Source organism: Sceloporus occidentalis, unplaced genomic scaffold (assembly GCF_023333645.1).
Source record: "Sceloporus occidentalis isolate IW3139 unplaced genomic scaffold, rSceOcc1.0.p SCAF_8, whole genome shotgun sequence".
NCBI classification, from domain to species: domain Eukaryota; kingdom Metazoa; phylum Chordata; class Lepidosauria; order Squamata; family Phrynosomatidae; genus Sceloporus; species Sceloporus occidentalis.
Genome location: NW_028316988.1, coordinates 25,374,785 through 25,402,604, shown reverse-complemented (window position 1 = coordinate 25,402,604; position 27,820 = coordinate 25,374,785). Strand labels below are relative to the sequence as shown.

Genomic DNA, 27,820 nt, shown 5'->3' with positions numbered 1-27,820 from the left:
TTAATATGATGAGCCACTCTGGGTACCAGTTCTGGGGAAAGAGTGGGATACTGATGCTAATACTAATACTAATAATAATACTAATATGATGCATGCTGTTCAGTTTAGGAAGATAATGGGACTGCCTGGGAAAAGGGGTGGGTTTTCCTTCTTTTGGGGGGTCAAATTCTTTCTCTGCACCAACCATCTCTGTAAACAAACAAGCCTTGGATCAACTCTTAAGCCACAAGTGGCAAATAATGTACGGATCATTAAGTATTAATGGTAACTGGAGGACGGGCATGAATAAGGAATGAAGGGAAGAGAAAGGAAAATGGGGTTTGAGACAGGCTGCTGGACCAAAGTCCCCCATCTGATGCCATCTGATGCCATCTGAGATCCAACGTCTGGCCCCAAATTTTGGATTCTTGATCACCTCTCCGTAATCTTCAAATAAACACAGGGGGAGAATTCAGAGACATCCCCACAGTCTGGAATATCAGTATGCAAAGGGATCTTGTAGCATCTTTACCGGAGCAAAAGAAGTTGCAGCTTTTGTACATGGAGGCTGTGTCTGCAATGCAGAATTAATGCAGTTTGACACCACTTTAACCTGCCATGACTCAGTGCTATGGGATTTGTAGTTTGCTGTGGCACCAGAGACATCTAGATAGCTCCAAAAAAACCACCTACAAATCGCATAATCCCATTGCATTGAGTTACAGCAGCTAAAGCAGTGTCAAGCTGCATTTTTTTTTTTTGCAGATGCAGGCTTAATGCTTCCTCAGATGCATTTCAGATAGCGGTTAAAGCATAGTCCAACTGTGCTAATTCTGCAGTGGAGATGCAGCCCACCTCTGCTTCCTGAGATGCACCTGAGGAAGTTGATGTGGGCTGCATCTGCACTGCAGAATTAATGCAATTTGACACCACTTTAACCGCCATGGCTCAATGCTAGGGAGTTGCAAAGTCTCGGGGTAGTCACCAAGAAGGCCCTGTTTTGCATCCCCACTGATACAATGGCAATGGGGCTGAAAAAAGGGTCTTTCCTGATGATCCCAGAGTCCAGGTAGGCTCATAGAGGGAGATATAGTTTGCCAGATAGACTGGAGCCAAGCCATATATATAATAAAACAATAATAATAATATAGGGATTTATGGGTCATCCTTGGCACTTTGAATAGTGCCAAGGAACACACTGGCAGCCAGTTGCATTCTCATATCAAGGGTTCTGCAACCCACCCCTATCATCTGAAGTCGTAAACTCCCCCAAAGTGGTTTTATTAACTTCATTTCCATCGCAGGCAGAAACTTAGATTTCCAATCCACAGGTTTATCAGATTTATTAGTACCGTAAAAGAACAGTGGAACGACAGCAGAGTTGCCAACAGTGGTTTTGTCTGGACCAGCGTTTTTCCCTTTGTTTCCTCTCTTCTCCGCGCCATCTTTTGCCTTCCATATAATTGGGTCCAAACCGGCGGCAGAGAAAAATCAATGAGAGCAAGAAGCACACACCGAGAGATGATTAATTCCACCGTTGCCAAGACCAGAGAGAAGGAAGCAGATCTTTCTCAGTTGGGAAAAAAGAGAATTCAAACCCAAGCCCAACATTTTCCATCACAGTCTGCGCCGTAGAGATCCATCGCAATGTTGCAAAAAGGCAAATGAAACCCTGCTACTGGGTTGCAAAGATATCCATTGGAGCAAGAGTGCTCTGAGGTTGGATGAGTAATTTAGGGTTCATTTACATTGTAGAAATAATGCAGTTTGACCCCACTTTAAGTGCTGTGGCTCCATCCTGTGGAATTGCCGTTCTGCAAGGTATTTTGCTGTCGGCTGCCTCACCAAACTACAGATCCCAGGTTTCCCTGGAATGGAGCGATGAGAGTGAAAGTGGTCTCAAACTGAATTATTTCTACAGGGTAAATGCACCATTTCTTGTGGATTCCTGAATGGAAGGGAGTGGGGTAGATGGGACTTGGGGGTCCTTTTTAGCCTCTATAATAATATCCCTACTTGTCTCCCACCTGGAGATGAGATCTGGAGGCTTAGGATCCTTTGTGGCCCCTCCAGACATGATGGACTTCAACTCCCATAGTTCATTGGTTAGGCTGGCTAGGGGTTGCTGGGATATGCAGTCCAACAATCTCTTGCAAGGCCACATAACACCCGCTCCAGGATAAAGCATCCCAGGTTTAACCTACGCTGCAGAACGAATGCAAGAATTCAAAGATATAGCTGTGCTAGTCTGCAAAATCGGTATTGAAAGAGATCTTTTGGCACCTTTGAGACTCACGGAAAGAAAGAGATTGGCAGCACAAGGTTTCAGAGACTTGAGCCTCAGATACATGCTTTAAAAAATAAAATTAAATAAAAGCATGCATCTGAGGAAATAGACTTCAGTCTAGGAAACTCATGCTGCCAACTTCTTTTTTTCCCATTCGTCTCAACAGTGCAACAAGATCTTGATATACCGAATGGAGACAAGTTTGAACTGCCATGGCTCCACACCTGGGATTTGTAGTTTGTCGTCTTCCCAGAGCTCTCTGCTGGAAAAAATAGGATATCTCACCAAACTACACAACCCAGAATTCCCTAGTACTGAGCCCTGGCATATAAAGCGGTGTCAAACTGGATTATTTCTGCAATGCGGATCCGAACTCAGTCTACCATCTCTTGGCTCACCTCTCTCTCTTTTGGCAGCAGGTTCCCAGGACAATGGGAAGGTGATCCACATCAACAAGGTCCACCACCAGCCGCTGCGGGTCGGCTTGGCGGAACCCGTGGCCTTGCCTTGCCTTTTCCTCTTGCAGCCGTCCACTCGCCTCAGTCCCAATGAACCCGCCGACCCGCCACGCATCAAGTGGAGCAAAGTCCAGTCAGCCTCTGGTCAGCCAGAGGACATCTCTGTCCTGGTGGCCAAGGACAATGTGGTGAAGGTCTCCAAGGGCTACGAAGGACGGATCTCCCTCCCCGGTTATCCACACCGCCGCTACAACGCCACTTTGTTGCTCTCAGCAGCCCGGGCCAGCGATGCCGGCCTTTATCGGTGCGAAGTGGTTGCTGGCATCCATGATGAACAAGACCTGGTGCCGTTGGAGGTCACAGGTGAGTGATGTTGCATGGCGCAACACAGGAGAAGCCAAGCAAGAAGGACATGGGACATAAGAGCTCTGTATTCGGTTTACAACAGGGGTGAAATTAATGAGGCCGTCCAAGTGTTTTGGACTGCAGCTCCCAACATGTTTCACCACTATCTTATCCCTGCTAGAATTTATAATCCAGCAGGGTGGCAAAGTGGTTTAAGTGTTGGACTGTGACTCTGGAGACCAGAATTTGATTCCCAGCTCAACCATGGAACCCACTGGGTGATCTTATAGAAAGAGAGTTGGAGGGGCCACCCTTGAGAAGTGAGGACTGGATATAGATGCAATATAGATGTCAGAGAGCCACTGGTCTAGTAGTACGTATATACACTCATCCCTCCATATTTGCAGCTTTGATATTTGCGGATTTGATTATTCATGGATTTGATTAATATTATCTCTCTAGGAATCTCTAGTCCTCCAGTGCAACTCTGTGGTCAACTTGAACTAAAAGTTGCACTGAAAGACCTAGAGATTCCTAGAGAGAATACTCTCCTAGGCCTTTGTAGCTCCTCAAGCGCAGTTTCTATGGTCAGTGTCTGTCGGACGTTGACCACAGAGTTGCACTGGAGGACTCAGAGATTCCTAGAGAGGTGTCCTCTCAGGTTAAAGCATGAAAGTGTACTTACTTTCTTACTTTCTCCTTGCCTTCTCCCTAGGGGTGGTTTTCCACTACCGAGCCGCCAGCAATCGCTACGCTTTGACTTTCCCAGAAGCTAAGCAGGCTTGCGAGGAGAATTCGGCAGTCATCGCATCCCCTGCCCACCTTCAAGTGGCCTTTGAGGACGGTTACGACAACTGCGACGCCGGATGGCTCTCTGACCGCACCGTCAGGTATGTGGCACAAAGGTAGATCCCAGGTCGCGGGATTCATGATTCATTTCATCGGTTGCCAAGAGCTCTCTCTAGCCAAATGTCTGAAATGATGTACTTCAGAACAGTTTTGGAATTAGATTAAGGCACCACAGGTTGTTGGTTGGTGGATTGGTTTCTTTCTTGGGATTCAAACATTGGTTTATTTATTGGGATTCAAAGCAACCTGCAGTAGTGACTACAATAGGATCCAACTTTATTGAAAGAGAGAAAAATGCATTTCAGTCTCTCACTCTGACAGTCCAGAATCTGGAGAAAATGAGAGCTCTGAGCCATGAGACCTTACAGTATAATACAAGTCGAGTATCCCTGAGCGAAATTATGAAATCGGAAATATTCCAATATTGTCCACCTGAGTGGCTGAGATAGTGACACCTTTGCTTTCTGATGGTTCAGCGTACACCAACTTTGTTTCATGCACACAATTATTAGAAACCTTGTTTATAAAATTACCTTTAGGCTATGTCTCTAAGGTGTATACGAAGCATAGATGAATTCCATGTCTAGACTTGGGTCAGATTCTCGAAGATATATCTCATGACGTCTATGCAAATATTGTGAAATCTGTAATGCACAGCACTTCTGGTGCCAAGCATTTTTGGATATGGGAGACTCAACCTGCCATTTTGTGCCCAAATGGACGCCAAAATACAGGATTTTGGACAACTAGTGGACACCAATGGACATGTATATATCTCAATATGTATATGTAAATATTACCAAATCGGGGGGGGGGATCTGAAATCCAAAATATTTGTGGACCAAAGCCATTTTGGATAAGGGAAGCTCAACCTGACATTCCCTACCCAAATGGATAACCCAATTCAGGCTTTTGGACAACCAGCGGATACCCATGGGCACATATTACCTAATTGAGCATGGAAAATACAGTTGTCTCTCCATTATCACGGGGGATTTGTTCTGGACCCCCCTCCGCGAAAATGAAAACTGTCAATATTCAAGCCCCATTGACTTGAATGGTGGCATACGCCCCATTTTATCCCCCTCCATTTGCAGCTCGTGCATATGCAAGGGACGCAGATTCCAAGTCTGTGAAAACAGAGGGGCGACTAGACAATGAATGAATGAATGAAATTGCTTGACTGTCCTCCTGTTCTAACTTCTTGCCCCATGCCTACCTGTAACCTAGATACCCCATCACCCTTTCGAGGCCCGGATGCTATGGGGATCGGAACAGCCTCCCGGGTGTCCGGAGTTACGGCGAGAGGGATGCCGGGGAAGCGTACGACGTCTACTGTTACGCCAAAGAGCTGCGAGGTGAGCTGCTATTGAAGCCATGCTGGACCATGCCAGAGAGCCAGTCTGGTCCCACATCCTTCCTTTGCCCTGGCCAGCTTCTTGCCACTGGGAAGTCCACAAGCCGCACCCAAAGGAAATAACTCTCCCATTTTCCTTATCACCTGCAGCCAGGAGGCTGTGATAGACTGTCCTGGGATAACAAAACACCTCTTCTATGGACTGGGACAGTCTATCTTATCTACTAGCTTCAGGAGATAAGGAAATTGGGAGCATTATTGCCTTGGGGTGCAACTTGAGGACTTCTCAGTGGCAACAAGCTGGCCAGGGCAACAGAAGGATGCTGGACCATCCATTAAGAGGAGTCCTAGTACATCAGAGCAATTGCCTGGAAAATTCATGAGATGTGTGCAAAAGGGTCATCCTTTCACACTCACTTCTCGCCTATGAATAATATTGCACCTACAGTGCACAATTGCAAAGCACAAGATACGATGCACAATTCTAACACACAGTATCCAAAACACAACCACAATGGCACAATATTTACAGCGCTATATAAATAAAGGTTAATAATAATAATAATAATAATAATAATAATAATATGCAACAGACAGCCGCAGTGGCCAACGTACAATGCACAAGGTACAACTGCAGTTCACACTAATCAATGGGAAAAATTTCAATGTGAAACAGACAAGTTGCAAGCCACAATTTGGAAGCGCAACATGCAACGTGTGACTCCAGTGCGCACCGTGCAACCACAATACACAATGCACCAGGGGCAACTGCAAAGTGCAAAGACAAGACACCAGGGGACATACTCCATCGTGCCACCAGCCGAATCCCTCCCTTGCGCATTGGTGCCTTTTTGGCCCTGCAAGCAAAGCACATGAACCTAACCAAATGCCAGCCATAGTCCCTGACTGAATATTGATGGATCGTTGCCTTGGGAGGCTCCGCTCTTGTCTCCTCGATCAAAAAGGAAGCACAGAAATGGCTCTTTTGAGCGGCTCGAGGAAAGCTTTTCTAATGAAATGAAAGGCGCCGCCATCAAATAATATCGTAGTGTCTCCCCAGAGCCTGGAGGGGGAAATCGCAAGGAAGCATTGCCTTGATAGATCGGCCATGCTTGAGTACTTCCCTTGTCTCCACCAAGAGAGAAGGAAGACGCTCCAGAGCGAACGCGTAACTTATCTTCCCCGGCTTTTGTTGCTTAAGTAATAGAAATTCCCCCTTGCCTTTGCAAGAAGGCAAGAGAAAGGTTCCTCTCTGCAGTTCAGGAAAGCCTGGAAGAGGGTCGTGAAATGACAGCAGGCCTCTTTCTGCCCATGAGAAGCTCCAGAGGCCAAAAAGTGGGGAAAGAAACCCCCAAGCATATCATAAAATCATCAAATCCTACATTTGGGAGGGATCCCAAAGGCCATGCCATGCAGCTAAAACACTGCCGGAAGATGGCCTTCACTTTCAACCAGTTAACAGCCAGTATCTATTATTATCATTATTATCATTATTACAGTCAGCCCTCCATTTCCAAGGATTCAAGCATCCATGGTTTGAAAACATTTTAAAAAATACATACATTCCAAAAAGTAAATCTTCATTTCACCATTTTATACAAGATACACTATCTTGTAAGCAGTTTCAGTGTACATGTTCTCCTTTCGTTCCATTTTTGTCCCCTGCTTTCCAGGAAAAGTCTTCTATGCCTCCAGCCCAGGACGAATGACGTTTCCAATGGCCCAAAAGTACTGCCTCAGTCGAGGTGCCCAGTTGGCAACCACCGGGCAGCTACACCTCGCCTGGCGAGAAGGGCTGGACCAATGCGACCCCGGATGGCTCGCCGACGGAAGCGTCCGTTACCCAATCCAAATCCCACGGAAGAAGTGCGGAGGAGACGAACCCGGAGTGAGGACTTCCTATCAGTTCCTAAACCGGACAGGCTTCCCCAATCCGGCATCGAAGTTTGATGCCTACTGCTACAAAGGTTTGTGTGTTGTTGTTTTCTCTAAAGTAACACCTAACCAAGTTTTAAATCTTGCCTTGAGGTCATCATGTGTTCTCAAGTCATCTTTCGCTTGTTGTTGTGTGCCTTCAAGTCATTTCCGACTTATAGCGACCCTAAAGCAAGCCTATCAGGGGATATTTTTGGCAAGATGTGTTCACAGGGGGTTTGCCATTGCCATACTCTGAGGCTGAGAGAATGTAACTTGCCCAGGGTCACCCAGTGGGTTTCCATGGCCAAGACAGGAGGCAAAGGCAAATCCCCTCTGAACAAATCTTACCAAGAAAACCCCATGATAGGTTTGCTTAAGGTCTCCATAAATCGGAAATGACCTGAAGTCACACAACAACAAAAAGTCATGAGACTCATTCCGATCCCTCCTTGCTGGTCAGCTCAGTTGTGATGATTTCAGTCCATGGTTTTTAAATTAAAATAGAAGCACAACACTCAGGAGTAATTTCCGTTATTTTCTTCTTTAACTTTGGTTGCATTGAGGGTCGGCACCCTGGTCTATGTTCTGCGAACTTTGCAAATCCATTGCTGTTACACCGTGAAACCCTATCAGTGAATTGCAAAGACCACGAAATTGCAAAGATCACAAAACCCTCTTAGGGAATTGCAAAGACCATGAGACTTCAAAAACCACAAAACCCTGTTAGTGAATTGCAAAGACCACAAAATTGCAAACACCACGAAATCCTGTTAGTGAATTGAGAAGGCCACGAAATTGCAAACACCACGAAAATCTGTTCATGAATTGCCAAGATGCCCATCTGGGCAAGGAGTGTGCCAATGTGCCAGGCACTTCTGATGCACATTGGGCACGCCTGTTGTGGTCCAACTTTTCCAAGTGGGAGTTCTCATGTGTGTAGGAGAACATCCCCAATGTTCATTGGGTTGTTGCACATCCATCACACCGCCATTGTGCAACCGACACCAAACATAGTAGCCCCTGGGGAGGTTGCAAAACTACTCAATTCTGTCTCCCGCACACGTACCTCCACTTACAAAGACGTTAAGTCCCCTACTGAATTCCAGCCCTAGATTTATGACTCAGTGCCCCACCATCTTTCCCCATCTGGGCCTGGCCTCTCTCCTTGGTCCTGGTGGTATACAAGCACCGGTGCTTTGTTTTATTAAAAGGAAGGGAGGCTGGAACCGAGAGCGCCGTTATAAATCACCCGCCTCGCCAATGCATGCTCCGGCTGTTTTGGCTGACACAAGGAAAATTGAATCCCACTGCCCCTGACCGGTTTGCGGCTCAAAGGCTCAAAGCAGTCTGGAATGATTGCCCCTTAAATTGCACCGGCTCAGAGAGGAGGAGGAGGAGGGAATGGTATTTTTTGCAGGGAAATGGCATTTCTGCACTGCAAAAGGAGAGTAGAATTACAGATTCCTAGAAACAGCGTGGCGTAGGGGTTTGAATGTTGGACTGCGACTCTGGAGCCCACAGTTCAGTTCTCAGCTCAGCCATGAAAACACACTGGGTGTCCTTGGGCAAGTCATACTCTCTCAGCCTCAGAGAAAGGCCATGGCAACCTCCTCTGAACAAATCTTGCCTGAGGATCCCATGATAGGGTCACCTTAGGGTCTCCGTAAGTCAGAAACAACTTGAACACACACAGCAATGACAACAGAACGGATAGATGGATGATGACTGAAAAGATGGATGGAGGGAAGGAAGGAAAGGAAGAGGGATGGTAGGATAGGAGGATGAAAAGACGGATGGCAGAATGGATGACGGATGAAAAGAATGACAAACAAGGATATGTAGAGGTGGACTAGTCTAAGCCCCTGCTAAGCAGTAAGCTACAATTAAGGCACTCCTAAAATTTGCTCATCCATTCTCTATCTGTTGTTGCTTGCCTTCAAGTTGTTTCCAACTTAGGGCAACCCTAAGGCAACCCTACCATGGGGTTTTCTGGGGCTGAGAGTGTGTGACCCACCCAAGGGCATCTGTAAGTTTCCATGGTTGAAACTCACTGGGTAACCTTTGGCAAATGACACACTCTCAGCCTCAGAGGAAAGCAAGGCCAACCCCTGTCCACCATGAACAAATTCTGCAAAGAAAACCCATGGTAGATACACCATAGGATCAAACTGGCTTGAAGGCATACAACAACAACAACTTTACAGCCTGTGTCCAGACTTACAAGCTCTACATCTCTCTTTCCAGCCCGGCAACCAGGCCGGAAACCAAGCGGCCCATCCTTCGGGGAAAGTCCAAAGCCTATGGTCCGTGTGGATCAGGATTCAGAAGGAAGCCACAATTCAGGGCTTGAAAACATCTTGGTGGAACACAACTCCGATCTCCCATTGCTGACCCAGAATGAGCTGTTCCCAAAGGAGACCGACGAGTCCATCATTTCTGGAGATTCGAAAGAGTTCCCCAAAGAACCCTATAGCCCTTTAAGCAAGGCGGGAGTCCCACTTCTGGAAGAAGATGAGCAGCTCCAGTTGGTGACGGCTTTCCCTGCCGGGAAGGAAATGTGGGAGGAGAAGACAGCGACACCAAAAGACAAGGGGGATATGGACACATCTCCACAACCATCTGATGCCTCCTTACCAGCTTCATCAAGTGACCAACATGAGGTCAGTACAGTTGACCAGATGCCAATGGTTCCAACAGCAAGTTATGATGCAGGTGAGACAGCTGAAGAATCAACCAGTGTTGGCCCAACACAAGGGACATCTACTTTGGTAGATGATGCTCAAGAAGACCTAACACTTGCAGAGGTGACGGATGTGGTCTACCCAACCTGGCCGCAGGGGACCACTCACAGGTTGGTGCCACAAGAGGCGGCATCACCAAGCTTCCCAGAGCCGTCCCAGACTCACGTTCCTAAGAGGCCTCCTATGACTCCAACCTCAGCTCTTGATCCAACTGCTCAAAGAGATTGGCCTGCCACAACGGCACAGACCCCAGCATTTGCTGGCATCCCCGAATCTACACGGAGGAGCATTTACTCAGGACTAAACGGCCGTTATTTCCAGCGACGTCAGGAGGAAGATGCAGGCACAGAGGAGGAGGTGGAAGGAAGCACCACCTTGCCCACCTCAATGCCTGTCCTGGCGCTGGCGGTGCACAGGATCATGGACAATGCCATCGAGACTTCGGCTAGAGAGGATCCCAGCTCCACCGCAGCCCTGAGAAGTGACCCGAGCTATGCACTGTCTAATGAAGTGGAAGGGAACCGTAAGTAAATCTCTTGTGGTTAATACAGGCTGAGTCTCCCTTATCCGAAATGCTTGGGAGCAGAAGTGTTTTGGATTTCAAAGCTTTTTGGATTTTGGAATATTTGCATATATGTTATTTTAGAGACAGGGTGCAAGTCTAGAAATTCATTTATGTTTCAAGTCCACCTTACCCATAAAGCCTGAAGGTGATTTTATGCACAATATTTTAAACAATTTTGTGCATGAAATGAAGTTCATGTATATTGTACCATCAGAAATTCATTTATGTTTCATATACACCTTACACATATAGCCTGAAGGTGATTTTATGCACAACGTTATAAATAATTTTGTACATGAAATGAATTTTATGTACTTTGAACCATCAGAAATTCATTAATGTTTCATGTACACCTTATACGTGTTTTTATGCACAATATTATAATTTTGTGCACAAAATGAAGTTCATGTACATTGCACCATCAGAAATTCATTTATGTTTCATGTCCACCTTACACATAAAGCTTGTTATGCACAATATTTATGCACGAAATGAAGTTTTTGTCCATTGAACCATCAGAGAGCAGAAGTGTCACTGTCACTCAACAACAAGACAGATAGATAGATAGATAGATAGATAGATAGATAGATAGATAGATAGATGGGCTATGACACTGGAGATGAAGGTTTGAATCTTGGCTCAGCAGTGTAAGTCCAATGAGTGACCCTGCACAAGTCACACTGTCTCAGCCTCAGAGCATGGCAATGGCAAACTCCCTCTGAAAAATCTTGCCAAGTAAACTCCATAATAGAGTTGCCTGAAGGTCACCATAAGTCAGAAACGACTTGGAAGCACACAACAACAAATTAGACATAGATATAGATACAGATATTATTTGTTGTTGCTGTTGTGTGCCTTCAAGTCTGTCCCAATTTATGGTGGCCCTAGGGCAAACCTTTCATCTACAGAAATCTGCAATTGCTTTTTTGCAAGCGGGCAGAAACCATATAGATTGCATGCATTCATATATATATATATGGCTTCTGCAAACTTACAAAAAGCAATTGTAGAACCAAGTCACAACCGTGCAATTTCTTCTTAAATATGTCCCCCTCCTATTAAAGGTTCTTTGCTCCCATCACCTCCCCTGCGTCCAGCTGGTCCTAACATCTGTGACACGCTGCCACCTTTCTGCCTCTGCCACAACGAGCTCCCACACCGAGATGCTCATGACATTGGTACCCGATAATGGGTGGCGGTGCCAGGGAGCATCGCAGAATGGTTGCTATGGCAACCACCTCCACAATAGCATCCAATTCTGGCTGCTAAGGTCCTCTCCGCTAAGTGTGCATGTGTGAGCATAGGGCACCATTTCTCAGGGCTACTCCTTTACTTTTCTAGCAGAGGTGGACCAGCACCAGGGCCATTGTATTTGCTATTTATTCATACCTCATCTAACAATAGTCCCATCTTTGCAACCCCAACAACACTCCCTTAGAGGTCTCCTCCTGCAATAATAATAATAATAATAATAACCAATTAAAAATTAAAATCCTATGGATTCATTGTGAATGAGACAAAAATCCATCCAAACAGAATCAATAAGTGAGGTGATGTTATTTCCAGGTTGCCAGTATGGCCAACTAGGAGCACCAAGGATAAAATTTACAATTAGTAGGGGGGATTGGTATGGGGGGGCTATGTGGCCATGTTCTAGAAGAGCCTTTTCGCCAGCATCTGTGGCTGGCATCTTCAGAGAAGATGGCAAAACATCAGGAATAAACTCTTCTAGGACATGGCCACACAGCCCGAAAAACCCACAAAAAACTATAGATGCTGGCCATGAAAGCCTTTGACTTCATATTACAAGAAGTAGATTTTACCTGTTCCGCAAGTGCTGTTGGCCACCGTTTGGTTACAGCATTGGGATTGGATTGGGGCGATCCGCATTCTAGTCCGAACTAGGCCATAGAACTTGAATGGGTGACCTCACACACGAACACTCACACTGTCCCTGATCTTTCAGCATAACTTTGGGGAGGGGAGGAATACATTTTCTGTGTTCTGTTGGGCTGCAGAAAGAACAATTTGCTATTATTCCCTTGTCTTTAATTGTTCCGTTTCCAGTAGCGTTGGCCTTACATAAGCCAGGAGTGGGAGGTGGGATGCTTCATTGGAAAAACAAGGATTCCATCTGCTCCTGGTCAGAACAGCACTCAATGGGAGTTCATCGAATCCTTCTCTGTTTTCTGCCCAGGGTTGGGAAGAGCTCTCCAGAGTGCTGAACTTGGTTTCCCAGCTAAGTTCAGCATCTTGGTATAAGGCAGGCAGTTCCTTGCTTTCTTTCCATTTCTTGTTGTTAACAACTCACATCTCTTTGCAGGGTTACTGGTATCTGAGAGCCAAGGCCACCAAGAGATGGCTTTCGCACCTCCTGCCACCTCAAGCATTGAGGAAAACAGCCAAGGAGACCAGACCACATCTGTGCCGGATAACCAGGAGTATCCCAGCCTCAAAGAGCATCCTCACTCATCGTCTTTAGCTCCAGCCAATGGGTTGCTTTGGCCTCCTGATGTTACCATGACAACCAGAAGGGATGTGGAAGATGCCCCTCTGGGTACCAGCATCCGAGGGGACTACCCTCAAGGGATGACGCCAGCCCAGGAGAACGATGACGGCTTCTCTGGCCATGCGGACGTTACTCCGACAATACCCTCCGAAATGTCCTCTGAACCTGAGCACCAGAGGAGCAAACTTCATGTCAGTGATGAATCGAGTGGCGAGGTTGAATACGATTCTCAAAAAACTCAGGACAAGACGGTAAGATTTGCTGAGGAGCTTCCAGGGCCTAGCGTTGAGGCCCAACAAAACGTGTCCCAGGTTGCTCCAGGAGCTCCCCATTCAGCTGAACAGCAGATGGAGATGAGCATCCACAAGATGGCAGCTGAGGACTCCATTTTGAAACAGAGCCACCAACATTCAGAGGAGCTGGCGGAGTTAAAGGGGCATGAAGCCATCACCTTATCGAGTGAAGAGGTCTCTTCTGTGACACCAGGCCATGCTTACCCAGAAATGGCTCGCCTCCTGTCCATGGAAACTAGTGTGGGGATGACAGAAAGTCTCAGCCAAGGTGACAAAATGGATGCCATGACCGAACCCAACATGAAGGCCATCCCCACATTAGTGGACGGCTCTGCGTTCACTGAAGTCTTAGACCCATCTGAGCCGCAAGGTGTCTGGGAAGTGGTGACTCAGGGCATGGAAGCCCACCTTGAAGCCAACACAGGTGACCAAAGCAACCAAGAAGAGGCCACCATCCCTGAAGCTGTCAGCGCATCAGGAGGTGGCCTTGGTGATCTAAGAGAAGAAACCACACCAGGACCTTCCAACCACAGCACAAGCGATCAAGTTACTTCACTCTGGCCCTTTCCAGTCAAGGCAGAGGAACAAGACAAAGAAGAAGAAGAACCAATGTTATGGAGTTCACCTTTGACTTTGACGTTGGAACCTCCACAATATCAACAATGGTCCACAGATCTGGATGCTCTCTTGCCCCCCACTTCCCAGCCCTCCATCTCTTCCAGTAAAGGAGTGACAGAAAGAGAAGGAGAGAACAAAGGTTACTTCCCCACATCTCCAGGAGGGTTTCTCCCAATGGATCCCGACAGCGGAAGCGGAGAAGAGAGAGCTGACACATCGGAGGTCAAAGAGGCAGAAGGTCCGACGTGGAACGAGGAGGCCAACATCACCTTAACTGGCAAGTCTTCTACTTCTCTGTCAATTTTCTCTTTTTTTAATCTAGTATTCCTTTATTTTTGTTAGATCAGAGAGTGGGGAAAGTTCATCCATAACGCCTCCCCCTTTCTTTGATGCAATATTCAGGTAGATATCAATGGAACAAGCTTGTTCTCTGCTGCGCACAAATAAATGGATTCAAATGGGAAGAAAAGAGATTCCACTTCAACATTAGGAAGAACCCCTTGACTGTAAGAGATGTTTGACGGTGGAATATACTGCACCTTGATGGCATGCTTGCTGTTACCTGTTTCGATATGGTCGATTGACCAATAAACCTTTTAACTAACTAACTACTGCCTCAATGGGTGTAAGAGACTCAGTTTAGTCATAGAAACAAAGAATCCTAGAGTTGGAAGGGACCACAAAGGCCATGTAGTCTAACCCGGTTCTGCCATGCAGGGAGACACAACTAAAACATTGCTGAAATATGCCAATCCAACCTCTGTTTAAAGGCTTCCAAAGAAGGAGACTCCACCATCTTCCAAATGAGTCCATTCCATATCAAACAGCTCTTACAGTCAACAAGATCTTCCTAATGTTTAGCTGGGATCTCTTTTTGTGTCATTGGAATCCATTGGTTCATGTTCTGGAGCAGCAGAAACCATATTGGCTCCATCTTCTTCCTGCCATCCCTTCAGATATAGCCATGCAAATGAAAATATCATTGTTATGATCATCATCAATCGTTATTTGGATAAGCATTTATCATTGTTGTAATAACCGGCATAGATAGGCAGACAAGGTTTCATGCACCGGACACCTTTGAAGGGTTGGGAGCCGAGGAGGAACAGACAAGCAAAGAGCCTTTGTGAAAAGGAGACAAAGAAACTTCAGAGGCAGGGAAAAACCAACTTGGTGAATATTCATCAGGAGAGAGCTTTCCTCCGGCAGTTGCACAGAGAGGAGAAAATGCATGCCTTGAACTTGGGGCACCTCATTGCAAAGAGTTGCACAGAGAGGAGAAAATGCATGCCTTGAACTTGGGGCACCTCATTGCAAAGAGTGGCATTCCTTTGCTTTCAATAACCATGCAAGAGAAGTTATTTTATTGTTTGCGATTGCTGCCTTCCCTTACAATGGGGTTGTCCCTTTACATACGTATTTGCAAGAGGATATACTTTTACCATTATTTTTATCCACTTGTTGAGTTTTGGAAGATGACTCACAGTTCAAGATTTATTCAGGTCCTTCCCAAAAATGTATGTGGGATTTTCCTCAAAGCAAACCAGATTTTCTCCACCAAAAACATGCTCCTTGCACTGAAAGAGGGCATTTTCTGCACAGGAAACAACCTTTCTTTGCAGAAAACAAGTTCCCTGCACAAGGAATATTTCCTTTACAGATATTATTTCCCGACTATCTGTGAAGTAAGCCCTCGGACACTGAAAACCCTCCATTGATTCCCCAAATTGACAAGAGCATTGTATGTCCAGTTTGATTCAAGCCAATTCAAGGCGAGGAAGGATATATATATATAGTGTAGACAAGCTGGTTGAAGACCCAGTTGCCAATCTGAGCATTCATGCTGGGCTCCCCATCCTGGATCGCTACATTTATTGCAAAGGCTGCCTCTTGCAGAATGGGTTTTTTGAAGCATTTACCGTTTGCACCAAAACCGAGAAATCCTATTGTCCTCCCCGGCTTTTAAGTGCTGCTCTGTAGATAAAGGTACTGTACCGCAGCCAGACAGAAATGAATGCGTCCCTTTCTTTCCCCCCTGAGAGACTGTTCTTAAGAAGAAAAGAAAAACATGGCTCATTATAAGGAGGAGGAATCCTGCTTTTGGCCCCAAACTGGCCGCAAGAGCGAACGGGGAGGAAGATGGCAGAAGAATATCAAACAGCCTCCCAAATCCCCGATTTATTTTCCTCTTCAATGTCTGCCCAGTCTTGCGTTCCATGCCGCAAGGCAGCCCATGCGAAATCGTCCAGCGCCGTTAAATGGGCCGAGCCGTTCTATTAGAACGGGCAATTAGAAAAAGCTGATTTAAAATGATGCATGGCGAAAACAAGCCAATGGACGATAAAAAGGAGCCTCGCAATCCTGCAATGGCTGACATGGAGACGAAAAAAATTGGCTGGAGGATCCCCAGGTTTTGCTTTTGCTACAAAGAAAGAAGTCCTCATGGTCTGCAGCCAAGCCGCAGAATTAATGCACTTTGACACTGCTTTAACTGCCATAGCCCCATGCTGTGGAATCCTGGGATTTTGAGTTTTCTGGTTCAGCAGAGCTCCCAGACAGAGAAGACTAAGCATCTCACTAAACTACACATCCCAGAATTTCTTAGCATGGAGCAACGGCAGTTCAAGCAATGTCCAACGGCATTATTTCTGCAGTGCCGATGCAGCCTTTGAGCTCAAGGTTTGCTTGAGAGTGTATGGATAATAATAATAATAATAATAATAATAACAATTATTATTATTATTATTATTATTATTATTATTATTAATTTTTATTTATATGCCGCCTCTCCCTCAGGATCGAGGCAGCTTACAATAATGGATAAAATACATCTAAACTGCAACATATATTAAAATGCATTCCCGTAATTCCGTCTCCCTGGTGCCTGGTGAACGTTCAGAATATAGAGTCACACCCTCTCAGCCTCAGAGGGAGGCCGAGGCAAACCCTCTTGGAACAAATCTTGCCAAGAAAATCCCAGGATAGGGTCGCCATAAGCTGGAAATGTCTTGAAGGCACACAACAACAACAACAACATGTATTAGCAGCCAAGGCAATTCTTTCCAAAGTGGTATTTATCTCTCTATCTATACAGTATGAGGTTCCACTTAGCAACCTAGTTGCTGCATTTAGTATTAGCAAACATTTCCAAGTTGTTTTCAAGGGCAGCCCCATGTAGAGAGCATTGCGGCAATCTAACTGGAAAGTTACCGGTGCATGGATTACTACGTTTAAATTATAACTCTGAATTATGAATATTATCCTCCTTCTAGCCAAACAAAAGCGAGTTATGCAAGACAGGATTATGCATTCTTTATTCTCAAGTGGCATATTATATCTATGGATAAAGCTATGGATCGCTTGGGCAAAAGCATCCTCATGCACCCAGGGGAAGTAAGCAAAGAGGCATCCGATCTTACCGGCTTTCTCTGTTTTTTATTTTCCTTTCTTGCAGCTGAAGCGGATCCTTGTGACAACGATCCATGTCTCCACGGTGGGACCTGCCAGTCCAGCGGAAACATCTCCACCTGCAACTGTCTGCGGGGCTTTACAGGAGAGAACTGCGAAATAGGTGAGCGTCGGGGTCCAAGATGTGAGCGGCTTGGGGTTTGGGGTGGACTGCCAGGGCTGAGGCCATGGATGGCAAAAGTCAGAGAGTCCAAGGACCAGTCACAAGGAGAAGCAAGCAGTCCGGTGAAACAGTATTCCAGGAGACCAGCGGCTGGGACTAAGCCAAGTCAGACTTCAGGAATCCAATGGACCAAAGGTAGTAGGCCAAGTCAGGAAAAAGTCTAAGGTCAGAGCATCATAGAGTTGGAGGAGACCCCAAGGGTCATCCAGTCCAAGCCATGAAGGAATTCACAGTCAAAGGACCCCTGACAGATGGCCATCCAGCCTTTGCCCCAAAGAAGGAGACTCCATCACCCTCCAGGGCAGCATCTTCCACCATCCAACAACTCTTCTCATCAGGAAGTTTTTTGCAATGTTTTGATGGAATCTCTTTTCCGGTAGCTTCCATCCATTGCTCTATTGTGCCCTATTCTCTGGAGCAGCAGAAGACAAGTTGGCTCCATCCTCAATAGGGCATCCCTTCCAATATTTAAACAGTTATCCTATCACCTCTTAAACTTGTTTCCTCCAGGCTATACATAACCAGCTCCCTAAGCTGCCCCTCATAGGGCTTCTAGACCTCTGAACATGCTCCGGTTCATCAACATCCTTTTTGAAATGTGGTGCCCAGAAGCACAGCAAGGCAAAGGTCTAGGGGTCCAATGGGCCAGAGGCAGGAAACAAACTGAGGGCTAAGCACAGCAAGGCAAAAGTCCAAGGGGCTGGAGGCAGAGGCAGGAAACTAAGCAGAGTCTAAGCACAACAAGGCTAGCCAAACAATGCTACTACAGGCCATGATGCTATTTGCAAGGATTGAGATGCCAATGCAACCCTCACATGGCTGTAGCTCCAGTGGCACTGCATTAGCCGAGTCAGCTGTGCCTGATGACTTAGCCCTGATCCTTCCAAGACTGGCAGCAAAAACTTCACCCAGGCAGCCAGCTCCAGCAGCCACCAGTTCCTGTCCTGCAAAGATAGATAGATAGATAGATAGATAGATAGATAGATAGATAGATAGATAAGGTGGATAGAATAGGTGGATAGAGAGAGAGAGGTGATAGAAAATAGATAATAGATAGATAGAACATAGATAGGCAGTTGACAGACAGACAGACAGACAGACGATAGATAGGAGGAGTGGATAGCCAGAGAGAGAGAGAGAGGTGATAGAAAATAGATAATAGATACGTAGAACATAGATAGGCAGATGACAGACAGACAGACAGACAGACAGACAAAATGAATAGATAGGGTGGATTGAGATGGATGGATGGATAGACAGACAGACAGACAGATAAATGGTCTTCTGTGCTGCCTGTAGTAGCATTTACATAGATAAAATAGATATCAATTAACTGATTAATGGAATTAATTAATTCTGTGTTCTGGTCAGATATTGATGACTGCTTGTCCAGCCCCTGCCAGAACGGTGGCACCTGCATTGATGAAATCAACTCCTTTGTCTGCCTGTGTCTGCCCAGCTACGGCGGGAGCCTGTGTGACCGAGGTGAGAAAGCATGGGCCACCTTTTTGGGTGGGAGAAAGGGCCACATTGGTGGTTGGGAAACCTTGTGGGCTAGCCTCATGGTGAGCAGGGGCCCTATTATTAGGCAGAAGGGTCTTCTCTGCGTTGGCAGCCCAGATGCAAAAGGCCTGGTTGGTGCCTACACTGGTGTGATTCTGCATCAATAGACTAACTTTTATTCTAAAGCAATGATCCCCAAACTTTGGTTTTCCAGGTGTTTTGGACTACAACTCCCAGAAGCCCCAGTGAGCTTGGCTAAGGAATTCTGGGAGCTGAAATTCAAAACATTTGGAGGAACAAGGTTTGCGAACCACTGGTCTACAAAATATAAAAGAGCTATCTAGTGTGCTAAATCGTATCCCCCAAAATAGTCTTAGCACCTTAAAAAGGAACATGGCAGCATGACATAGTGGTTTGAACATCGGACTACGACTTTGGTCGGATCCCTGTTTGTCCATGGAAACCCACTGATCTTAGGCATGTCACACTCTCTCAACTTCTGGTGAAGGCAAAAGCAAACCCCTCTCTGAACAAATCCTGCCCCAAAAAAACCCTGTGATAGGGTCGCCATAAGTTAAGGATGACTCGAAAGCGTGCAACAACAATGGCAAGGGATCGTGAATATGTAACAGCCGCGAAGGCGTAACTCTAGGTTATGCATTCATGATTCCTGGCATCCATCATGCTTGATGTGGAGGATTCCATTTGCCGCTCATGTTTAACTCTTGCGTATGCGCATTTGCACCCACACAGAGCTTGGGAGCACGAACATGAAAGCCATTTTGTTAGCGCAAGTGTAAATTTTGTCCAGCGTCAAATGCTAATCCTCGCCCGCGCGTGAACCCAGCTCTGAAAAATTAATTCCTCGCATTCATTTTTCAGTAACACGTTGCAAGGGGCGAGGATGTGGGACTTTGCAGACAGAGAGGGGGGAGAAAAAGAGAGAAAGAAGGAGTGAGAAAGCAGCCAGACGCAGGCTAGCTACCTCCCGCTCTCGCCAAAGGAAATTCCCTTGACGTCGGACGCCGCTATCGCTCAACAAGGCAGAGAGAAAGAAATCCTATTAATCCGATCCGGTCCCCGAAGGCCCGCGCTCTCACTCCCAGGAACCGGTGGTGCTGCTTTGGAGTCAACTAATCCCCCAGTGAAAAGGGGTCTATGGGGAGGGTCCTCCCTGCCGCATCCTATTAAGCAGAACAAAGCAGGAGCCAGCGGGCTGCAATGCCAATATGCCCACCCTGAAAGATAAACAGGGTTTGGGTAAGAAGGCAATGGAGGAAACTAAGCAATGTCCCCGAACCCGACGGTTCACTTCCCCCGCATCTTTTTCTAGGCACCAGAGATCAAAGCCACTTCTGCCTCCTCCGCGAAGGATATCAGGAAGGGACCCAATTATCGCCCACAAGGTTAATCCCGCACTGCGGGCCATGTGCGTGCATGCATCCAGGTCGCATGTACACATGCGACTCCATGAATTTCAGAGGGTTTTCTTAGGCGAAGAACGCTCAGAGGCCTCCAGCACCCAGGGTTCATTGGTGGTCTACCATCCAAGTGCTACCCAGAGCTGATCCTGCTCAGCCCCCAAGAGAGGCAGGATATAAGAAAATACAATCATCATCATCATCATCATCAAGAGAGAGAGAGAGAGCATTGTTTGTGTATGTGTGTGCCTTCAAATCTCCTGCCAACGTATAGCAACCCCATAAATTTCCTAGGGTTTTCTTAAGCAAGGAACACTCAGCGGTGGTTTTGCCAGTCCGTTCCTCCAAAATCTAGCCTCCATCACCTGGTGCTCTTCCATCCAAGTCCTAACCAGACATGACCCTGCTCAGCGTCCAAGATCAAAAAGCCGTATATTGTATGTGTGTGTGTGAGAGAGAGAGACTTCAAATCTCCTTTCAGTGTATGGCGACCGCATGAATCTCGTAAGGTTTTCAAGGAAGACTTGGAAGCAGTTTGGCTAATTCGTTCCTCTGAAATATAGCCTATAGTCATTGGTGGCTTCCCATACAAGTACTAGCCAGGGCTGACTCTGCTTAGCTACCAAGATCAGACAGGAGTGCATTGTGTGTGTATGGTGCCTTCAAGTCTCCTGCCAGCTTATGGCGACCCCATGAATTTTGAAGGGTTTTCTTAGGCAAGGGATCTTCAGAGGCGGTTTGACAAATTCTTTCCTCCAGTTTGGTTCTGGAGCAACCAAGAACATGCTGTTACTCACCTTGGTTCAATGGGTTCTTGCCCTCGGTGAAAAGGAAAGAGCACTGATTCTGGACCATTCCTTTCCTTTGCTTTCTCGTAGACACCGAGGGCTGTGACCACAACTGGCACAAATTCCAGGGCCACTGTTACCGCTATTTTGCACACCGGCGTTCCTGGGAAGATGCAGAGCGGGATTGCCGACGTCGCTCAGGCCACCTGACCAGCATCCATTCCTGGGAGGAGCACAATTTCATTAATAGTAAGTTCACGGGATCCTAGAGTTGGAAGAGACCCCCAAGGGCCAACCTCTTTCTGCCATGCAGGAATGCACAAAGCACTCCCAACAGATGGCCATCCGGCCCCAGTTTAAGAAGGAGACCCTACCACCCTTCCAGGCAGCATCTTCCACAGTTGAATGGCTCTTATCCTCAGGAAGTTCTTCCTAATGTTTAGGTGGGATCTCTTCTCCTGTAGCTGACAGCAGGGATGTGAATCTTCATTCATTTCATGATCACAGGAAGCAATGAGTTGTGTTAGCAGTTTGCTTCCTGCTCCCAAAAACAATCATCCCCGAAGGATTGCATGCTTATTATTATTATTATTATTATTATTATTATTATTATTATTATGGGTGTTGATTTTATTCCCTTCCCATTCAGGCTTTGGACACGAGAATACCTGGATCGGTCTCAATGACCGTATTGTGGAGCAAGATTTTCAGTGGACAGACAACACAGGTCTGGTGAGTACCTATGAAAGTACAGTCGGCCCTCCTTATCCACAGATTTTTTTATCCATGGATTCAAGCATCCACGGCTTGAAAATATTTTTTTTAAGTATAAATTCCAAATAGCAAACCTTGATTTTGCCATTTTATATAAGGGACACCATTTTCCTCTGCCATTGTATTTAATGGGGCTTGAGCATCCACAGATGTTGTTATCCACGGGGGATACTGGAATAAGGTCCCTCTGTAGATCATTCCTGACTCAGAGTTGCTCAGACCCATTTTGCAGGCTGAAAGTCCTTCAGGTTCAGTTCCAGGTCCCCCCCCCCCCAGGTATTAAGCCAACAGGTGACAGGAAAGATCTTTCTCTATTTGAGATCACCATAAAGCTTTTGCCCATAAGAATAGACGCATTCTGGCATAGATGGATACAGCTTGACTTGTTCTAAGGCAGCGATTTCCATACTTTAGCCTTCCGGTTGCTTAGGACTTCTGCTCCCAGAATCCCAGACCATTGGCCAAGATGGCTGAGGCTTCTGGGAACAGAAGTCCAAAACACCTGGAGGACAGAATTTGGGAATCACTGTAAAATGACATCTTCTGTTTCAAATGAGGACTGGAAACTTGACTTTAGGAGGAGAGGGAAGAACCACAGCTCAGATCGCAGTGTATGTCGAAAGGACACAGAACCGTGAGGACTGGAAACTTGATTTTAGGAGGAGAACTAGTAGCATTTCTCCATCTCATTAATGCCCCAGAAACCCCAGAGACAAACATTCAATATCTGAACAGAGAGAGAAAGGCCGTTCTTGAGTACAGCCTCATCCAAGGGAGCAGGGGCAGTTCAGGTCCGTTTCAATCCCTGCCCTTTGCCGTTTTGCTAGCAATATGAGAACTGGCGAGAAAACCAGCCGGACAATTTCTTTGCGGGTGGCGAGGACTGTGTGGTGCTTGTGTCGCACGAGACGGGGAAGTGGAACGACGTTCCGTGCAACTACAACCTGCCGTACGTCTGCAAAAAGGATACAGGTAAAAAACCCGAAAGTATGGCCCTGATAGATGGACCAAAAGCGGCATGCTGCCGCCAATAGTAGAGTTCAGGAGCGTGCAGTAACCGCACACCCCTGAACCCTAGTGTGTAATGGCGGCGACAGAATCATGGTGGCATTCCATCCCCATGGGCGCCGCCATGATGACGTAAGCGAAGTGCAGTGTACAGAAGTCGCTGCACATTGCTTCCGTCACCAGTGCGCCAATGGTGCACTCGTGATGTGCACCCGGCTCCTTTAAAAGAACCCATTTTTTCCGGGTTCTATTAACTGCAGAAGGACACCGTGCAATTTGCCTGCTGCGGTGTCCCTCCAGAATTAAAACGGATGCCTCCAACCCACCCTTTCGGGGCAGTATGTACCGTGCCAATGATACCTTTTTTTGGTAAAGCTGGGATTTTTGCCCAATTTTCCAAATCCAGGGTTTTTTATTTGACAATTTTCCAACCTGCAGAAGCAAAAGGCAGTGAGATATCCCCCCTCCTCCAATGCAATGTCCCCTCTCCCCAGTCTCCATTTGCCTTCTGCTAATTTGCTAAGAAATCCTGCCATTAAAACTATTAAGTCTCTCCCTTCCTTATCTGGAAAGTCACATTAACCTCCAGCTGTTCGACGACAATCCGGAGAAATACGACTTCCCGTTCGGAGGCTAATGATATATCGGGGCCCGATAAAAGCCGCTAATTAAATATGTAAATCTCCCCTCCTCCTCCTCCTCCGCTCGCAAGCGCTTTCGTACATCTCGGCTCTCCAAACTGGTCACTTGTTGGCAGAGATAAGATTTACAACGGCGGCAAAGCATTTTACAGGATTTTATGGGCCTCTGCGGGACTGGTGTCGTTTAAGCATGGGCAACAAACCGCATTGAAAAAGCACACAAACCCTACATGATTCCACGAATATATCCTATTACTTATCCCATTAACTTTCAAATTGTAAGGAACCCTGAGATCATCAGGAGAGGCTCTTCTTTCAGTCCCACTGCTATTGCAAGCACAGTTTTTTGGGGGCGCAGGACAGGGCCTTCTTGGTGGCTGCCCCAAAAATCTGCAACTCCTATAACTTCTAAGGGAGGTCACAATGTCTTTGTGTCGACAGGCAAAACCCTTTTTATTTCAATATCTTTTAATACGGAAAGTTTTTAAAGAACAGGTTATGGCAGTGGTTCTCAACCTTCCTAATGCCGTGACCCTTTAAGACAGTTCCTCATGTTATGGTGACCTCCAACCATAAAATTGTGATGTCTCAGTTCCTAAGACCATTGGAAATATGTGTTTTCCGATGGTCTTAGGCGACCCCGGTGAAAGGGTCGTTCGACCCCCAAAGGGGTTGTGACCCACAGGTTGAGAACCGCTGGGTTGGGGGCTGTTAAAATTCGTATAGTTATGAAATGTAGACTTAGAATCTCAGCCAATAATTTTTTAATTTGAAAAAGTAAGGTCGGAGGAAAGCAGCCCATCCATCATGATTTCTGGTATCCACCTCCTTGTCCTCCCTTTCTTCTGCTTCAGTGCTGTGCGGTCCTCCTCCCTCGGTGGAAAATGCCTTCCCCATCGGCAAGAAGAAAGAGAAGTACAGCGTCCACTCGACGGTTCGCTATCAGTGCGAGGAAGGCTTCCTGCAGCGGCACCTGCCCACCATCAAGTGCCACGTCAACGGGACGTGGGACCGGCCCAGAATCCTCTGCACAAAACGTAAGTCACCCGAGATGCAGTGAGGGAAAGGCGTCCATCCTCTCGCCTGGGAGATGACTCCCTAAGAGCCTGGCCCGGGGATCTTGCAAATCTAGCCCAGAAAAGGATGAGAAACCAGCTTGCATCTTTGGCACAGACATACCTCTAATTCTATTCTAATATATTTTTGTATGTTTTTAAATGTATGGTGTTTTTTAATGTTGTAATCCGCCCTGAGTCCCAGCCTTGGGAGAAGGGTGGGATATAAATAAATATACACTCATCCCTCCATATTTGCTGCTTTGATATTTGAGGATTTGATTATTTGAGGATTTGATTAATATGTTCTCTCTAGGAATATCTAGGTCCTCCAGTGCAACTCTGTGGTCAACTTTAACTAAAAGTTGCATTGAAAGACCTAGAGATTCCTACAGAGAACACTCTACTAGGCATTTGTAGTTCCTCTGGCGCAATTTCTATGGTCAGTGTCTGTCAGATATTGACCACAGAGTTGTCCTGGAGGACCTAGAGATTCCTAGAGAGGTGTCCTCGCAGGTAAAAACATTGGAGTTTTTTTTGTTATTTGGAGTTTTTCCATATTCACGGGGGTCTTGTGCCCCTAACCCTAGCGAATATGGAGGGACAAGTGTGATGATGATGATGATGATGATGATGATGATGATGATGATGATGATGATCATGATGATGATCATGATGATGATGATGATGATCTTTCCTTTGCCCTTGGCTCCCTTTAGCCAGAAGGTCCCACAGAACTCGGCGGCACCACCGCCGTCCGCACCACCCGCATCACCAGCACCACCGCCACAAATCCCGCAAGGACCGGAGGAAACACCAGAAGCAGCAACAACAGCAGCATCCGAAGGCGGACTGGACAGAGGAGGACGGCAATTACTTTTAACGACAGGCCTGAGCAAAAGCACAAGTCCCCACATCCCCTTCCCAGCCTCCCCTTGGACCCCTTGGTATTCCCTTGGCCCACCTGGGATGTAATCGGTTTGCGTGTGTGATGGGGAGGGGGAATGTTGATGCCTTCTCTCTCCTCCCTCCTTCCCCACCCCTCTAAAAAATTTTTTTAATTCTCTTTTTCTGCTCCAGGGCCCAGTGTGGGCATGGCACAGATGTGCATTGATGCAAAATTGTTACGCGCATGCACAGGTTTCTTTGCATCTTTGCAAAGAAAGGGTCTGGCTCCCATTACGGCCATGTTTGTCCATGTCCCAGCTATATCTGTCCAAATGTGAGGCTGGGATGCAAAATCCCATCTACCTATTACTCTCATGCCAGGAGATATTTAAGAGTGCATCTACATGGTAGAAATAATGCACTTTGATACCACTTCAACTGCCATGGCTCCATCCTACAGAATCCCGGGGCTTTGTAGTTTGGTGAGGCACTAACACTCTTCGGCAGAGAAGGCCAAAGTAGAACGACAAATCCCAGGATTCCACAGGATGGAGCAACATCACTTAAAATAGAGTAGAACTGCATCCTGTCTATAGTGTAGATGCACCCTAAGTCTTCCTGGTCTGAGTGCAAGAATGGCAATAGTGGTAGCAAACTGGCACACACCACCTTGCAAAAAAAAATGGGTCTTTCTAGAGTCCCCTAGTTCTTTGCATACTGGCTTCAAGGAGCCCTTGGAGCCAAGACACTAGAAGAAGAGCGGCCTGGAAAAATCACCTGTTAGAAAAGGCGATTTCCTAAGCCAGCCCTCTCATCATGCCTCGGCTCCAAGAACCCATGCTATTCAAGCGATGGTTTTAGAAAGAGACCCTCTCTGGTCGGAAGTATGTGCCAAGCGATCCTTTGTAGCAACATGGCAGAGTGTTCCAGTGTGCAAGATCATTCTCAGCATTCGTTTTAAAAGGACTACATTGTGCGAACCTCAATTAAATCTCAGAAGTCTCGAAGACTCAGAGGTCTTATTCAAGAATAAGGTTGGAAAGGGTAGAGGGGATCAGCTTGCAGGGTTTTATTTACCTCTTTGCCCTTCTTCCCCTCCCATGCTTGGCAAAAGCAGAACGGATTATGCAAAGCGGCAATAGAGCAAACGGTGCCAACACGGGCACCATTTGCATCATGTTGTGCCAGATGCAAAAAATACAAATAAACAAAAAATGAAAATCAACCCACCATTTTTTAAAATGCAAATTTCCAATTACCCGAGGTCACTTGTCAGTCATCGGGATGTCTCCGGATGTTTTGGATTTCAATTCCAACCAGTCCTGGCGAAATTGTCATCCACAATATCTGGAGGTACCCAGGTCCACACAGAATATGGTCAAGTAGAGACGGAAAGATATTTTAGACATAACCACTCCCAGGTTGTAAAAATGAGTCAAGAAATCCAGTTGGGAAGAATCACAGATCAGCCAAAATGTTGTTCTATTTTCTCCTGATCTTTGATGATGTCCTGAAGTGTTGCAGTGAGATTTTTCTGTGATGAAAAGCACATGGACGGCTTTTTTTAATGCAAGAAACTTGGGGGTTTTTTGGTAAATTTTTCATTCCAAGGAAGAAATATTCCTATCCTTTAACAAAATGAGTTCACCTAACAGTGGTCTTGCGCCTGGCCACTGGTCATGCTAACTGGAGCCAATGGGAACTAGAGTCCAACATCCGGACGACAACATGTCCCATGATGCAAGGATGGTGGTGGTTGCTGATTCTCATGGCAATGACATGAGAAGTCCATTCCAAGTTTGGCTCAAGTGAACATAAGATTTCCAGACTTTGGGCTTCCAGATTTTTTGGACTTCAACTCCCAGAATTCCTTACTGTTGGCCAAACTGGCTGGGGCTTCTGGGAGTTGAAGTCCAAAACACCTGGAGGACCAACATTTGGGAACTACTGGCACAGGGCATTAACTTTACTCCAATGTAAACTACCCTCACCCCAATCTGGCCACAAAAACAAGGTATAGCTGAGCAGTAGAGCTCCGAAACTCATCATCGCTCCACCATGTAACCCTAAGCCACCATCCTTAAGCCTCAATTCCCCTTCCTTGCAATAGATGGATGATCATGTCTGTGGCCTGCCTTGCAAGGCTATTGTAAGGATAGCTGTGCCCGGGTACACATAGCACTTCTAATTCTG

General features: G+C 46.4%; 1 protein-coding gene across 1 annotated transcript in view; it reads left to right on the top strand.

Annotated features, from left to right (window-relative positions):
- The window catches only part of NCAN (neurocan), a 50,129-nt gene extending 24,413 nt beyond the window's left edge, over window positions 1–25,716 (top strand). Inside the window, exons 3-15 of the mRNA XM_089535644.1 lie at window positions 2,686–3,087; window positions 3,785–3,959; window positions 5,149–5,276; window positions 6,949–7,242; window positions 9,437–10,456; window positions 12,822–14,195; window positions 17,373–17,489; window positions 18,921–19,034; window positions 21,352–21,510; window positions 21,911–21,993; window positions 22,863–23,007; window positions 24,539–24,721; window positions 25,459–25,716. Of these exons, the coding sequence (XP_089391770.1) occupies window positions 2,686–3,087; window positions 3,785–3,959; window positions 5,149–5,276; window positions 6,949–7,242; window positions 9,437–10,456; window positions 12,822–14,195; window positions 17,373–17,489; window positions 18,921–19,034; window positions 21,352–21,510; window positions 21,911–21,993; window positions 22,863–23,007; window positions 24,539–24,721; window positions 25,459–25,622 (4,358 nt within the window). The 3' untranslated portion in view covers window positions 25,623–25,716. The remainder of the gene's footprint in view (window positions 1–2,685; window positions 3,088–3,784; window positions 3,960–5,148; window positions 5,277–6,948; window positions 7,243–9,436; window positions 10,457–12,821; window positions 14,196–17,372; window positions 17,490–18,920; window positions 19,035–21,351; window positions 21,511–21,910; window positions 21,994–22,862; window positions 23,008–24,538; window positions 24,722–25,458) is intronic.
- The last annotated feature ends 2,104 nt before the right edge of the window (window positions 25,717–27,820 follow it).